At 49.3% G+C, this 13,759-nt stretch overlaps 4 protein-coding genes across 4 annotated transcripts; 2 read left to right on the top strand and 2 right to left on the bottom strand.

The window, feature by feature from the left end:
• Nucleotides 1-298: 298 nt before the first annotated feature.
• Nucleotides 299-4,935, bottom strand: VIP1 (inositol hexakisphosphate and diphosphoinositol-pentakisphosphate kinase; the record flags this gene model as incomplete). Its single annotated transcript, XM_064896045.1, has 2 exons — nt 299-3,831; nt 3,921-4,935. The coding sequence occupies 2 exons, from the start codon at nt 4,933-4,935 to the stop codon at nt 299-301; spliced, it is 4,548 nt and encodes a 1,515-aa protein (XP_064758732.1).
• A 465-nt stretch (nt 4,936-5,400) lies between these two features.
• UTP21 (rRNA-processing protein utp21) lies at nt 5,401-8,480 on the top strand (the record flags this gene model as incomplete). Its single annotated transcript, XM_064896044.1, has 2 exons — nt 5,401-5,502; nt 5,556-8,480. The coding sequence occupies 2 exons, from the start codon at nt 5,401-5,403 to the stop codon at nt 8,478-8,480; spliced, it is 3,027 nt and encodes a 1,008-aa protein (XP_064758731.1).
• A 454-nt stretch (nt 8,481-8,934) lies between these two features.
• Nucleotides 8,935-9,906, top strand: LTR64_001664 (uncharacterized protein; the record flags this gene model as incomplete). Its single annotated transcript, XM_064896043.1, has 1 exon — nt 8,935-9,906. One exon carries the CDS (start codon nt 8,935-8,937, stop codon nt 9,904-9,906), a length of 972 nt encoding a protein of 323 aa, XP_064758730.1.
• Nucleotides 9,907-10,268: 362 nt separating this feature from the next.
• Nucleotides 10,269-13,498, bottom strand: LTR64_001663 (uncharacterized protein; the record flags this gene model as incomplete). The annotated part of the gene is made up of 2 exons (XM_064896042.1): nt 10,269-13,213; nt 13,270-13,498. 2 exons carry the CDS (start codon nt 13,496-13,498, stop codon nt 10,269-10,271), a joined length of 3,174 nt encoding a protein of 1,057 aa, XP_064758729.1.
• Nucleotides 13,499-13,759: the final 261 nt, after the last annotated feature.

Raw genomic sequence — 13,759 nt, 5'->3', positions numbered from 1 at the left:
GTTGTCGTACAATAGCATACTAGGACGATTCTCATCGCTACCATCGCTTTTCAAAACAATCTCAAACTCTTGTCGTAACACCTACTGTACACAAGAGGAAGTCTTGTCCAACATTCCCGTCAATGAATGGACACACCATGTTATCGACTTGCCTTACCAATGCTTGCATGAAGACACGCTGTACTGTATACGCGCTAGCGTTGAGAGATCTACACTGGCAGTGGTGCCGTGTTCCGCTATAAATATGCATGTAAGACTCTTACTTATCACACAAGCAGTCGTCAAGTCCGCCGTTATCTCAGCCTGTCCCTAGATTCCTAATCTCGCCTTCCACGATCTTCCCGTCGCCCAGACGCTGTTCTATCTCATCTGGTGTGGCCACTATAACGGCTGAACTCTCTGCCACTCCTTTCTTCCACTCCTCTACCCTTTCTGCTTCCAAGGTCTCCTGCAACGCCTCTTTCCTCTCCTTTTCTGCAATCTCACTAGCTCTGCGGGCCTCCTGCTCATGTTTTTCGCTCACATTGACAGCTAGAAAACTCTTGGGAAGTTGGACAGTATCAAACTTAGCTTTCAGCGTCGAAATGACGTCGCGCCAGTCCTGGTGATTAGTCAGAGACCTTCGTGGCGCAGTTCCTATGGCGTGTTTTGAGTCGAGGGAGACATCGAGAGGGTCGATGGTATGACAACCAGGAGAGATGGAGATACGGATGGAATAGGCTGTCTCTTCTGTTTCGGCGTCTTTTGCTTCGTAGAGTTCGAAGCATATTTGTGAAAGATAATCGAGCTCAGGTATGGTGGCGCGCTTGATCTTGGTATGTATACCGCCTTCCATGATGCAGTTGAGAAGAGTGTAGACGTGAGATTCTTTTGTGAAGTAGATGAAGGAGGCCGAATTTGACGAGGCTTGCAATTCTTCGAGGTCCTGCACAATCTCTCTCAGAAGAGGAAGTGAGGTCAATAGACCTATCTCGAGCTTCTCATCATTGGATATACCATACTCTTGTGGACCGATATAGTCGAATAGGACTTTCGCATAACGATAGAGCTCACGAAGTCGACCAAGTCGCTTGTCTTGCTTCATCTTCGTCTCACCTGTACCTGTGAAGAGCTTGAAATAGGTTGCATCCTGTTCGTAGCTCATCAATGGGGGTGTAGAAGGAGGTTTGCTGAGCACAGACTTCTTTCTGAAGCCCATCTTCTGAGATAGAGAGTGTTTCTCGTGCAAATTGGTAGAGGAAGCAGAGCTCTCGCGATGGTTCGTGTGCTGATTGGAAGCATCTTCAACGTGCTCATTGTCGGGAGAGATGTTCTGTGAGACAACACCCTCTTCTCGGTTAATTTCATCGATGATAGATTGACTAGGGGTAAAAACCCATTCTAAGAATGGTTTGTTGTGCAGGGCATCGTATTTCATCGTGTCGTAGAGTTCGGATACTTTGCTGGGATCAGCCTTCTCATGGTCACAGAATTCCTTGAAAAGCTTTTCCCATCGCTCCTTGAAGAGCTCGGCATCTTCGCCAGTACACCATCTAGCCTGAATCGAGGATATGTCCACTTGTTCTGGTGTGCTAATCTTTTCTGAGTCGAGCGACGAGCTCAAAGACGCTGCGAGCGACGCTGCTGCAGAACCCTGGAGCTTCTTGAAGTTGTGTCGCATCACACGACGATGGAACTTTAGTAGCTCAACCACATTTTGCATCACAAGATATGGTTCAGGAACGTCCTCAGGCCACGCAAAGTCCTCAGGTGGCGACGTGTTTTCCCTCAACAGATGCTTCAGCTTTTTCTTGACCTTATCCATGACATCTTTGGCAGCATTCGAGTCGTCAAGGAGATCTTTTCGAACTTGAATAGCTTCGTCGGGTACATCCTGCTGTCCCAAGAATGCAGCAGCCCATATCTGTGCGCTTGTCTTTACTCTTTTCTCTGAGCTGGTGAACAATCTCACATCATTGAGAACATCTCGGTTCAAAAGTTTCCAATCATCGCGCATGTATGCACCTAAATCCTGAGACTGATAACGCGCCGAATGTGTAGGTTCGCCGCCCCACTTCATCACCAGCTGCATTTTGTCTATCATCAGATCTTCTTCCTTTGCAGCATACCTGGAAAACATGTTATCGGAGATCGAATCGTGCCTGGTCGGGACCCTTTGAACAGCATCCGGCTGGTTATTGCTGTCAGGATTTTCAGCCTTTGTGGGCTCCGATAGAGTGGTCGAAGATTGTACGGCCGCGTGTTCGGGAATCGTCTCTTCGTTTGTCGTCTTGTGCAGCTGTGGATCGTTGTCGTTCTTCTCGTGCTTTCGCTTTTTGAACATGGGCTTTATTTGCACTTTTGTATCTGGTTGTCCTATCTTCCTGCTCAGAGCATTTGACAAGTTCCTCAGTTTTTCCATGTCCTCGCTTTTTTGCTCAATAGCTGTCCTCACAGCTGCCTGCACGCTCAACAAAGCAGTCTCGCCCTTAAGCAGCACCTCTTCATGATGACCTTTTAACAGGTCGACAAAAACCGGTGAATGCGCCGTAAATTTGATCTTCTGTTTTGGTGTACGATCAGCATGTCTGATAACAGCAACCACTCCTTTCAATTTCCAGGAGTGCCTAGAGCTAGGTAAGGGAACTGACTGTTCGTCTTCCTTGTCCTGGACATCCACTGCAGACTCACTCTTGCGAGTTTCAGGACTCAGAATAGGTGCAGGCAAATCTTGTGAAATCGACTTGGCGGGAGGTGGTAGGCTCTGGAAGTGACCTCGATCCAATAGTGGAGGCGAAGTCTGTGCAACGACTTCCAACTTTTGCGAGCCCGCGCCATTGACAGGCTCGGGGTGATGTCGAGAATGGCCGAGCTGAGAGAGCCTGTTCATGCTAGGACTTTTGAGGATCGTCTTCAGAGCACTGCGGTGTGCATGCTCTTTCTTTCCGTGACGATCTTCAGGCGTTTCTGCAGGAGAAACTTCTTCAGTAACTGTTCCTGCCTTATTGAACTTCCACTCCGAGAACATGGACTTCAGAATTCTAGCACAATCATTGTAGTAATCCTCGTTGTCTTTGACGAAGCTCCAGCCGTTGACGTCGATGACATAGCTTTCCGATCGTGTTCTGAGCAGGTCGAAACCACAGATCCGCTGACCAAACCCCTTAGCAATTCGGGCGGCCATTTGTTGTTCGGCATCGGTAAGTTTCGTGACATAACGTAACTCCTTGCCATGTGTATTTCTGCGAACAACACCATCGACAACGGGAGATTTGCGAGTCTCGGCATGACAGTATGAAGGACCGACTGTGTATGCCTTCACATCCTCCGCATTTTCGACGATCAGGAATTGTTCATAGATATAGCTTGTATCTGTCTCAGTAACACACCTGGGAACGATGAGATCTTTGACATATTCGGATGACTTGTTGCCTATTTTGCGGAACAGTTTGCGAGCACCACCACCATCCTGTTTTCTAGGGAAGTATATGACGATGTTGTGATCTTCACCACTAACTGGCTTCTCAACAAAAGGTTTTCTGATGATCTGTCCGTCGATGAGCAAGGCGTCGCCGTCCTCGATGAGCTCGACGGATTTGGTGCTGGGTAGATCGCCACCAGTGCCGTCTTCACCAGACAAGGAGACTCCGCTTATTTGCTTGAAATGTCGAGCGAGGTCAGCAGATTCTAGTTTTGGACCCCCGTCCCTGACAACTTCTACACGCCATGGAGTGGGCACACGCAGCTTGTCGAGTATCATGAGGCACAATCGTCGGTCCCAAAGGATTTTCTGCATTTGTAGGTCGTTGACCAAAAATGGCTTCCGCAGCTTGGCGTATTTGACAGCTTTATCTAATGGAAAGCCTTCGGAAAAGAAGGAAATGAGGAAATCACTTCTATAGTCAGCAATGTAGAAGATACAGGTTGGCTATTGTACTTACCATATAGGCCAATTCTCGACCTCTGGAGGGAAAGTGTTAGCAATATGACAGCATGATAGAAATTAGAGCAATGCTTGCCTTCGTCGTTGATAACTTTGTCGCCAAAGATAATGACCTCAAACTCGTCGTTGTCCTGCAGACGGGTCAAAATTTGACGACTAGGCCGACTACGAGCCTTGACGTCCAAGGCGCAGACGCCGATCTTGCCAATGAGAGATCTAGCCTCATCAATACTATTGTTGTTTGAGGTAGTCCTACTCAGACGTCTGGTGGAATTGGATCGAGGAACTGATGCTCGTGGCGATCGTGCAGAAAGAGCACTTCCATTCCGTAGCTCATCTATCTTGGCATTTTTTGGAACGTCCGGAAATAGGACGGAGCCGACAGCAGCTGTACTCTCTCCACGAGCCAGCGGTGTGGGCCTAGTGCCTTCCTCCGTTGGAGTAGGGTCAACAGGAGGAGAAGTCAGCAGACTCGACATGTCAGAAACAGTGGCAGAATCCAGGGGTGGTGACAGCACCTGACCCGACATATCGTTGGCAGATCTGGTCGTAATATTGGTGGCACTCGTAGCGGTGGTAGAAAGCTGTGGAGAGGTTCGCAAATGAAGACGGTCGTCGGTACTCTTAGCAGAAGCAGGTGGACTGCTCATAGGATTCTCAGCAGCTGGGGCTGTGGCGTGGTCCGGACGAGGAGGTGGTCGATGAGTAGCAGAAGCCAAAGAAGCAGAAAGGCGTCTATCATTCGAAGGCTTCCTAAGTGGTGGTGGCATGCTTATGTTTGCCTTTGCTGTAGTGAAAACATTGGCCTCTGCTTGAGAAGCTTTTTGCGTGTTCAATCCATTGTTTGTGGCCAGGAGCGAATGAGTGGAAGATATTCTCCTGGCTATGGAAGGAGACTTTGTGGCCGATGAGGTCGAGTGAGAATTGGCTGGAACGACAGGAGCAAGGGAATCTCCATCTTGAGGATCAAAGTCTACAGAATGGTAAGTGGATACTCTTTTCAACGAAGACATTGCGGATTGAGATGAGAGCGAAAGCAGTGAGGTAATTGGCTAGAGAATGTCTGGATCAGCTGCATGGAAACCACCATGACATATTTTCGGTAAACAAGACTGTGGTGTAGACGATAAGGATGAATGCACGACTTCCCTTGAAGTCCTCAGATAGTTGTCCATCCTTAGCTGCAGCTGTCACGTTCAAGTCGCATCATGCACGACGGTCAGCGAGCGAACACAAGCTCATCGCACTTGCTTCTGCTCAAGTGTTGATGGCGCGGTGAAAACGTCATTTGGCAGGAGCGACTTGTCGCAAAGACAAAAAATACAATCGGGAAGGTGCAACCGACCAAAAATTTTGGGCCTGAAGCCACAGCGCTCCAGAATTATGCCCATCACTATATTGACTTGTGGTCCAAGCAGACCTGACTTGATGTTTTACACGTATATATCCTGGTGATGGCGCTGAATTGGTAACACATGATGAAGGGCGAATTTGAGATCCCAGCAGCTAAACGACAGCGTCTCGAAACTGGGTTAGCCACCAGCAAAGGTCCAGGTTCAAGACTCTTTGCGCCATTCAGGGTACGATATGGGAACTATTGTGTTACAAGCAGTCGTACTGATAAGTGTCTCAGACAATAGGACTTGTATCGCCGACTCAAGTACCCTTCACCTCTGTACCCTTGGGCAAAACCACGTTCCAGATCACGACTTCTGTCGGACGTAGCTTACAGACCTACGACTTACGACGAGGCTTGAACCTAGTCTTCATCAGCAGTCCTCTATGTCCTCATACGATTACGGCAACGTGCGCCTATCGGGATCGAGTCTTGGTGGCATGGGGTCATGAGAATGCGCAGCGTGGTAGTGGAGTCTGGGTCTTCAGAAGAGGCAGGTTGGTCGCTCAGCTCGAGCAGCCTCAATCGCCTGACCAGGCTTTTCACAAAGTCCTCGTGCTTGGAAACTGGATTGTCGGATGTGGGCGGAAAACAGTTGAAGTATGGAAGAACGATTCCTATGAGCACTACACATCAATATCATCCACAAACAGTACTTCGCAACACGCAGATTTTACTGCTCTTTGCACCCTCCCAACCTTTGTCAATAAGATCTTCGTGGGCAAGTCTGATGGTCAGCTCGACATCTGCAATGTATCCACTGGCAAACTTGTCCATACCATTACTTCAGACTCTTCTACCTCAGGCTCCGTTACATGTCTATCCGCCGCTCCTGCCGTAGGTCTATTAGCAGTTGCACATGCCGACGGTACACTAAAGATAATTGACGCCGAGACTGAGGAGGCCGTTACCCGATTCGTGCAATCAGATAGAAGTAAGGCAACTACGAGCATCGCGTTCAGAACGGACGGTCAAGGTGCTGGTGATGATGGCCGTGACGATGGTATCATGGCGACTGCCAGTAACCAGAGTGGCGACATTACCCTTTGGGATCTGAACAGAGGCGGCAAAATAACCGGTGTGCTTCGAGGCGCTCACGAGACCTCGTCGTCGACTATTGCTTCCGGGATTTCTGGTATTGAGTTCCTGTCTGGGCAGCCTGTCCTTGTTTCCTCTGGTCTAGACAATGCACTGAAGTCGTGGGTTTTCGACCAAGTACCGTTCTCGCCCATCCCACGAATTTTACACTCAAGAAGCGGTCATGCTTCTTCCATTACGAATCTCAAATTTCTTCCTGCCGCTACCGATGGCTCTGAAGCGAGTGGCAAATGGTTACTTTCGGCCGGCAACGACCGCAGTCTGTGGGGTTTCAGTTTAAGAAGAGATGGTCAGAGCACTGAGTTAAGCCAGGGGAATATCAAGCACAAAGCGAAGAAGGTTGGGAAAATGATAATCGACGAGGCTAACGTCGAGGATTTTAAATGTCCCCCCATCACAGGTGTTGCTTGCAGTCTGAATCGAGATGGTGGTATGGGCGGTGTCAATGGTCCAGTTTGGACGAATCCTTCTTTCACCAACGCTGAAGAGTCGAACATGATAGGCTGGGAAAGTGTTGTGACATCTCACCAGAACGACAAATACGCCAGAACTTGGTTCTGGGGCCGTAAGAAGGCTGGTCGTTGGGCTTTTGAAACTGGCGACCACGAAGCTGTGACTAGTGTTGCTGTCACTGCATGCGGCACTTTCGCTCTTGTCGGTTCTGCAAAAGGCAGTCTCGACATGTTCAACCTTCAATCTGGTGTACATCGACAAAGGTTTCCACCTCGACTAAAGGCGGGACAGGCAAAGCAGCTGAGAATTGGTCAAATGAATTCAAACCAGCTCGCTAAAATTCACAAAGGTCACTCTGATGCTATAACAGGTATCATCGTTGACAATCTGAATCAGACTGCTGTCTCCACCTCATTGGATGGTCATATTATCTTCTGGCAATTCATCACTGGTCAAGCTCAGGAGCGGATCAAGCTTGATGGCGCTCCAATCTCTGTAAGATACAATTCTGTATCTGGTCTGATGTCCGTGGCTTGCGACGACCTCTGCATCAGAATCATCGACATTGAGACAAGAAGAGTGGTTCGTGAATTGTGGGGTTGTGTCGGACAGATCTACGATCATTGTTTCTCTCACGACGGTCGTTGGGTCATTACTGCCTCGATGGAATCCGTATTACGTGTTTTTGACTTGGCTACAGGTCATCTTATCGACGCATTCAAGACGGAAACATGCACCAACGTTGCCTTTTCGAGTACCGGCGAATTCCTCGCGACTGCTCACGCTGGCAATATCGGGATCAATATATGGAACAACAAGTCCCTATTCTCGCACATCTCGTCACGGCAAATAAACGAGGAAGAAGAAGTTATTGACTTGACCAACGCTGCCGAATTCGAGGTAACCAGCCAGCTTGCTACCATGGACGACACGAACACAGAAGAGGATGTCACAGCACAACTTGGAAGCAATCACTCAATCGATCAGCTCGACGCGTCTTTGCTGACTCTTTCTCTGCTTCCACAATCGCGCTGGCAAACTCTACTGCATTTGGAGACTATACGTCAACGAAATAAACCCATACAGCCACCACAGAAGCCAAAAGCCACACCTTTCTTCCTTGGATCTGCGCTAAGCGATGGTGCAGCCACAACAGACGTGCCAGCAACGCAGCCGATAGCTCAAGATACAGCTTCCGAGGTCGCTGGATCGAGAATCTCGCGCCTTAGCTCCTTACAACCTGTCAAGTCTCTCATATCTACGCATCTGGAAACATTCACGGCTACCTCTCATTCTGATGATCTGGTCGCATACCTATCTGGACTGTCACCATCAGCAGCAGATCTTGATATACGATCACTGAGCATGCAAGAAATGGCAGTATTCGTCCGTGCTCTCATAGCTCATCTGAAGCAACGTCGCGATTTCGAGCTTGTAAATACCTGGATGGCCGTGCTTCTCAAACTACACGGAGAGTTTGTTAGTGGTATCGACGAACTGCGGTTAGCTGTGGCAGAGTTTCAGAAAGCTATGCAAAGTGAGGAAGCACGGCTGAGTCAATCGGTGGGCTGGGCTAGAGGTGTTGTCGAGTTTCTGCGAAGCTCTAGATAATCTGAAGCGAGTCATGTCGCATCTATCTCCACGTGCTTGACTTTATGGGCTGACACTGCAGGTTTTAGACTCGTACCTTGCATTATCCGACGCTCGTTGTATTCTCTCCCGAGCTATGACGCAAGGGTACAAAACTTTCTGTTTCACAACACATCGTCGTGACGGGAATAATTTCAGTTAACGATCCAGGTTCAATAATTTGATCGCTTGTCTTGTACCGTCGACTTACTGAGCGACAAACTCGTAACACTGACACTTTTCGAGACGAGAGATGTGTCTAGCGAGAAGCAATCCACTCAAATTCTGCTATCAGAACTTTCCCACGTTATCGTCCAAAGTGAAGTTGACAAATTAATTTGTCAATATTATTTCAAGCAAGCGGACGTCCTCGAATCCATACACACGCCCACCACTTCTAACCTATCTCTAACCCTAACCCAAACCCTCTCCCACCATGACATCCTGCAACATTTCCTACGACGAAATTCTCTCCTCCCTCTTCGAAGTCGCCAAGCGCGCCGGCACCACCATCATCCACGCAACCAACACTTCCACCTCCACCTCCACCACCTCCACCACCGCCTCCACAAAACTCAACTCCGCCGACCTCGTCACCGAAACCGACAAAGCCGTCGAGAAGCTCATTTCCACCACCTTACTGTCCAAATACCCGACCTTCAAGTTCATGGGTGAAGAGACCTACACGCCCGGGACAGCCCTCACCGATGCACCAACATTCATCGTCGACCCTATCGATGGAACAACGAACTTCGTCCACGGCCATCCGTACGTCAGTGTCAGTCTTGGGTTTGCGCTGAAGCGTGTCCCTGTGGTTGGAGTGGTGTTTAATCCGTTCACGGGGATCATGTACTTCGCTACTCAAGGGAGTGGAGCGTGGAAGAAAGTGCTCGAGCCGTGTGAGACGGAGGAGGGGAAGAGGGATTGGAGGATCAGACAGGAGAAGGTTCAGTTACCTGTTCGTGAACCAGCGCCTTTTACGGGATTAGACGGGACGATGGTCGCGGTGGAATGGGGCAGTGATCGAAGCGGAAGCAATTGGCAGACGAAGATTAATACGTGGAATCGGCTGGGGAGGTCGAAGGAGGAAGGTGGTGCAATGGTGCATTCGGCGAGGTGTTTGGGTTCTGCGGCATTGAATCTCTGTGCGGTTGCGGAGGGACATGTGGATATCTACTGGGAGGGTGGATGTTGGGCGTGGGATGTCTGTGCTGCGTGGGTCATTTTGACGGAGGCGGGAGGGATTATGGTTGATGGTAATCCACCTGAAGATGGGGTGAATGGGAACTGGGATATCGAGATCACACATCGGAAATATCTTGCGGTAAGAGCGGCGCCGAGTGGTCAGAGAGAAACTGTGAAGGAGTTTTGGACAGTAATAGAAGGAAGGATGGAGTATGAGCATTGATTGCTCAAGGAGATGAACTGTATAGAGGACCCGGTATTTGGTCACTCATTGTGCAAAAGCGCAAGAGCTGAAAATTATACACGCTTACCGACCTACTTAAAGTATCAACGTCAACGAGTGCTGAATGGAGCTGGCTACATACGAGATCGCTGATTTACCAATGGTGAGGGTCGTCTCGTCGCTTTAAGACTACGCAGGATCTACTCAGAGAAGGGCAGCCCCACAGAGAGGAGCGAGCAGGTATTTCACAAGATCAAGGATAGAGGATAATCCAAGAATGCTTTCGTAGGCACTTTACGCAACGACCTGGTCACGACGAAGGAGCTTGTGCTGCTCACCACAGCAACGATGCTACAGCAGCTCTATCGACCATTGTAACTTCGCAGATAATGTGGTGTGCCAGATGTAATATCATGAAACCCCGGTTGACTTGACGGAGCCGATCTTGTGAAGTTTATGTTAATCGATTGTGGTGTAGCAAATACCTCGCTCGTATCTGAGTCCACGCTGCTTGGGACCACATACCTGGTGCTTGGTGTTGGAGCGTCAAAAAGCTCTTCTTCACTGTCATCAGAGTCGCAAGTCGTCGTGAGTTGCAGGGTATTGGTGAAAGATTGCTCAAAAAGGTCTTCAGCCGACAGCACGAGCTCCCTTCCTCTAGTTTCGGCACGGAGCTGTCCAGTCGCCCGCCAGCATTCGTAGCAGTCCAAGCACAACAGCCCTTTCAGTAAGGGCACATAATCCCAGCCAATTGTCGTGCTTGTGATGCAACTCGGATTGATGCACTGTCGATCGCTGAAAGTGGTAGGTTGACAGCCACGCCAGTGCGAAGCACTGACCATAAGCCTATCATTCTCTGTAAGATTAGCCTCTCTGAAGGCAGGATTTTCAGAACCTGGACTGCCCAGTGGCGAAGCCTGCAAGACCGCTACGACATCACTCTGAAATTGAGCAAGTATTGTGGTGAAATCGTTTTCTGGTCGTGAGGTAAGGTCTTGTTTTGTTCTTGTTTCGCCTGCATTTTCAGCAGAGTGCTGTACCTGGTGAGAGACTTCGTTCGAGGTGAGAACACCACCGAAATAGTTGTGATGCACATGAGTGATCTTGTCGCCCCAAGTGTACGCGTTGCCAAGAAGTGCGGTTGCGGAGCCAGACAACGAAATTTGTCCGTATGTGCTGCCCTGGTCTCTCTCGTGCATCGTCGACACGGATCGAGAGAGTGGAGTAGGCAGACCGAGTAGAGGCTGTGGCCTATGACTTTCGTTGTTGACTCCGTAAAGATGCTGACAGAGTTGGCGGAAGTAGCATACTGAGCTTCCTGGATCCGCCTGTGCACAAGGCTTAAGATAGTCGATGTCTGCGAGTCTTCCACCTGCGTGCAAGCAGGCCATGATGAGCTGAGACCAATCCCTGAAGTCTGCTGGTGAGCAAGTACATGGGGAATCTGCGGAACGAGGAAGACCTGGAGTAGAGCTTATGCGTCGGCGATCACGTTTCCGATGCGTGACTTGACTCGCTGAGGATGTTTCGCTACAGTTGAGAGCCAATAGTTGTTGCAGACAGCACTGCCAAAGACTAGGCCCTTCAAAGGTTTCGTTCGGATTGGCTCCGTGCTTAAGCATAGAGCATACGACATCGACTCTATCCGTCCATGTAATCTTAACCCAGTCACTGGATCTGGAGAAGAGACTTTGCAGCATAATCTTTTGAACCGATGTTCCCGCGCCGAATTGAAGTCCATGACGTTCGAGCTTTGAATCCACGTATATGTCAAGTGCCACGAAAGCTGCGAACGACAGAAAACTGCTCAATGGCTGTCGAAGAACCACGAGATGACCATGTACGATATTTCTAGCGGAATCAAGATCAATGTAGGAAGACCAGTGCGAGAATTGAGAAGAAGTAGAAGTGTGATGGCGTAGAACAAGATCCATCTCGTCGACCAAATCTTCAAGAGCTTTGCCTCTATTGCACTCATAATCCGAAACAGCACGAACAAGCACCTTCGCCCAACTATATGCTTGCATCGTGGGAAGATCGTCAGCTAGAGGTGATATCTTCATCATGTGCAGCGCAGCATAAGCTAGATTTTTATGCGGCTCAAAGTCCGTATTCTTGGAGCTCTTGCACACAACCTCGTCCCAGACTTCATCCTGGTATAGGTATTCGGCGACGGTACGATGTAGAAACTGAACGTGAGAAGCAAGTAGATTTTGGTTGCTTTTGTCGAGTTTCTCCAAATCAGTGCGCCACCAATCTGGTCTGTATGACGACTCGTGTATCTCAACAAGGCCGCAGCATCGACTTCTGAGCCGCCGCTCCACATATTTGCACCAGGCCACGATTTTGTCAGTTTCGAATGCAATTGGCCTCCGATTTAATACCGACTGGAAATCGCGACTGGCGACTGCCAGAAATTGAGTCGGCATGCCCCTACCGTCAAGAAGCAATGATGCTGTACGAACGAGTCTGAAGAGAACAGCCGCTTGCTTTTGATAGCCCGCTTCCATCTTGCCAAGCATAGACGCGAACAGATCCTTCAGATCTGGAGGAAGTGCTCGAGGCCGGATCTTTAAGTCGGCAACATCATCGCCCTTCTTCAAGCCATCTAACAGAGATGTAACAACCAACTTGATCCAGAGAAAGACGCCACTTGCACGGTCCTTCAGCTCGTGAACAAGTTCAACGGCTGCTTCAGGTTCATCACGCATCAGATCGGACATTTCGTATTTGGACGACAGGCGTTCATCAATGTAAATCTCTATGTCTCCAGCTGTGAGATCTTGCAGTCGTAGTTGCGGAAGATGGGCAAATCTGTCGAGACAAACATCCACTGGACGGCTCGCCAGAACAAACTTGAGATCAGGCGCTTCGAAGGCTAGGAGAAGGTCAATGATAGAGTTGTAGTCTCCGTTGAATTCATCGATGCCATCCACGAAGAAGCAGAAGCACCGTCTACCAGCCGATACGTCGAGCAACCTTTTCAGAGCACGCTTCACTTCTATTAAAGATAATGACTCAAGTTTGGGTGGTTGCAAAGGGTCAATGTCATGCCATAATTCAGGGAACACTTGATGTACCAAGCTTTCGTCTTCCGCAAGGACCTGATATAGGAGTGACTGCAGGAGCCCCATTTCAGTATTCTGCAAAGCACTTCCCAGACTCCACGAGAAGAAGTGAGCGAGAGTTAAACGCCCAGTGCCGCTCCAAGTGCGAAGGTAATCCGCAAGCCTCTCGTGCCTGATCAGAAAGTAAAGTAGGGTGGATTTTCCAGAGCCTGCCTTTCCATTAATCCAATAAGCAAACTCTGCTAGCTGTCAATACCACAAACGTGCACTTGCGTATGATGCCCTGGGGACGCACTTACTTGCTTTTCGCTGGTTGTTTGGCCGTCAGCTGTATCGTCAGCAATTATGCTCGCTAATCTGGATACCGATGTCCTGATATCCGAGACCAAAAGCTTCAGGTCGTTCACATATTGCTCGAAGCCAGCCGCATGTGCATCACGGACGGTCGATGTAAGCCTTATATCAAGATGGATAATCTCGAAAGTCGTACCAGCAAGACCCAGCGCTGTCAATGGAGCTAGCATGTTGCCAGTCGAGGATGCAGTTTACTGCAGGCGAGCCTGAGCTGTACCCCAAACTTGAGCCTCTAGTGAGAAGCAGTCGAGATTGCAATGCAGGTCGCTCGTCGCATTGAAAATGACCATGCTGCATGTGTCAGCGACTGTCGTCGCTGATACAGGTGCATGGTCCTCCAGCGCGATAAGACCGCATGTATTTCAGGAATCTGCTATCCCGACTACTCGTATCTGTGCGGGGTCCCCAGCATTGTTGCCTGGATGTTCTGC

Source organism: Lithohypha guttulata, assembly GCF_036872675.1.
Source record: "Lithohypha guttulata strain CCFEE 5908 chromosome Unknown scaffold_1, whole genome shotgun sequence".
NCBI classification, from domain to species: Eukaryota; Fungi; Ascomycota; class Eurotiomycetes; order Chaetothyriales; family Trichomeriaceae; genus Lithohypha; species Lithohypha guttulata.
Note: the sequence above shows the minus strand (reverse complement) of the source record. Positions and strands in the feature narration are given on the sequence as shown.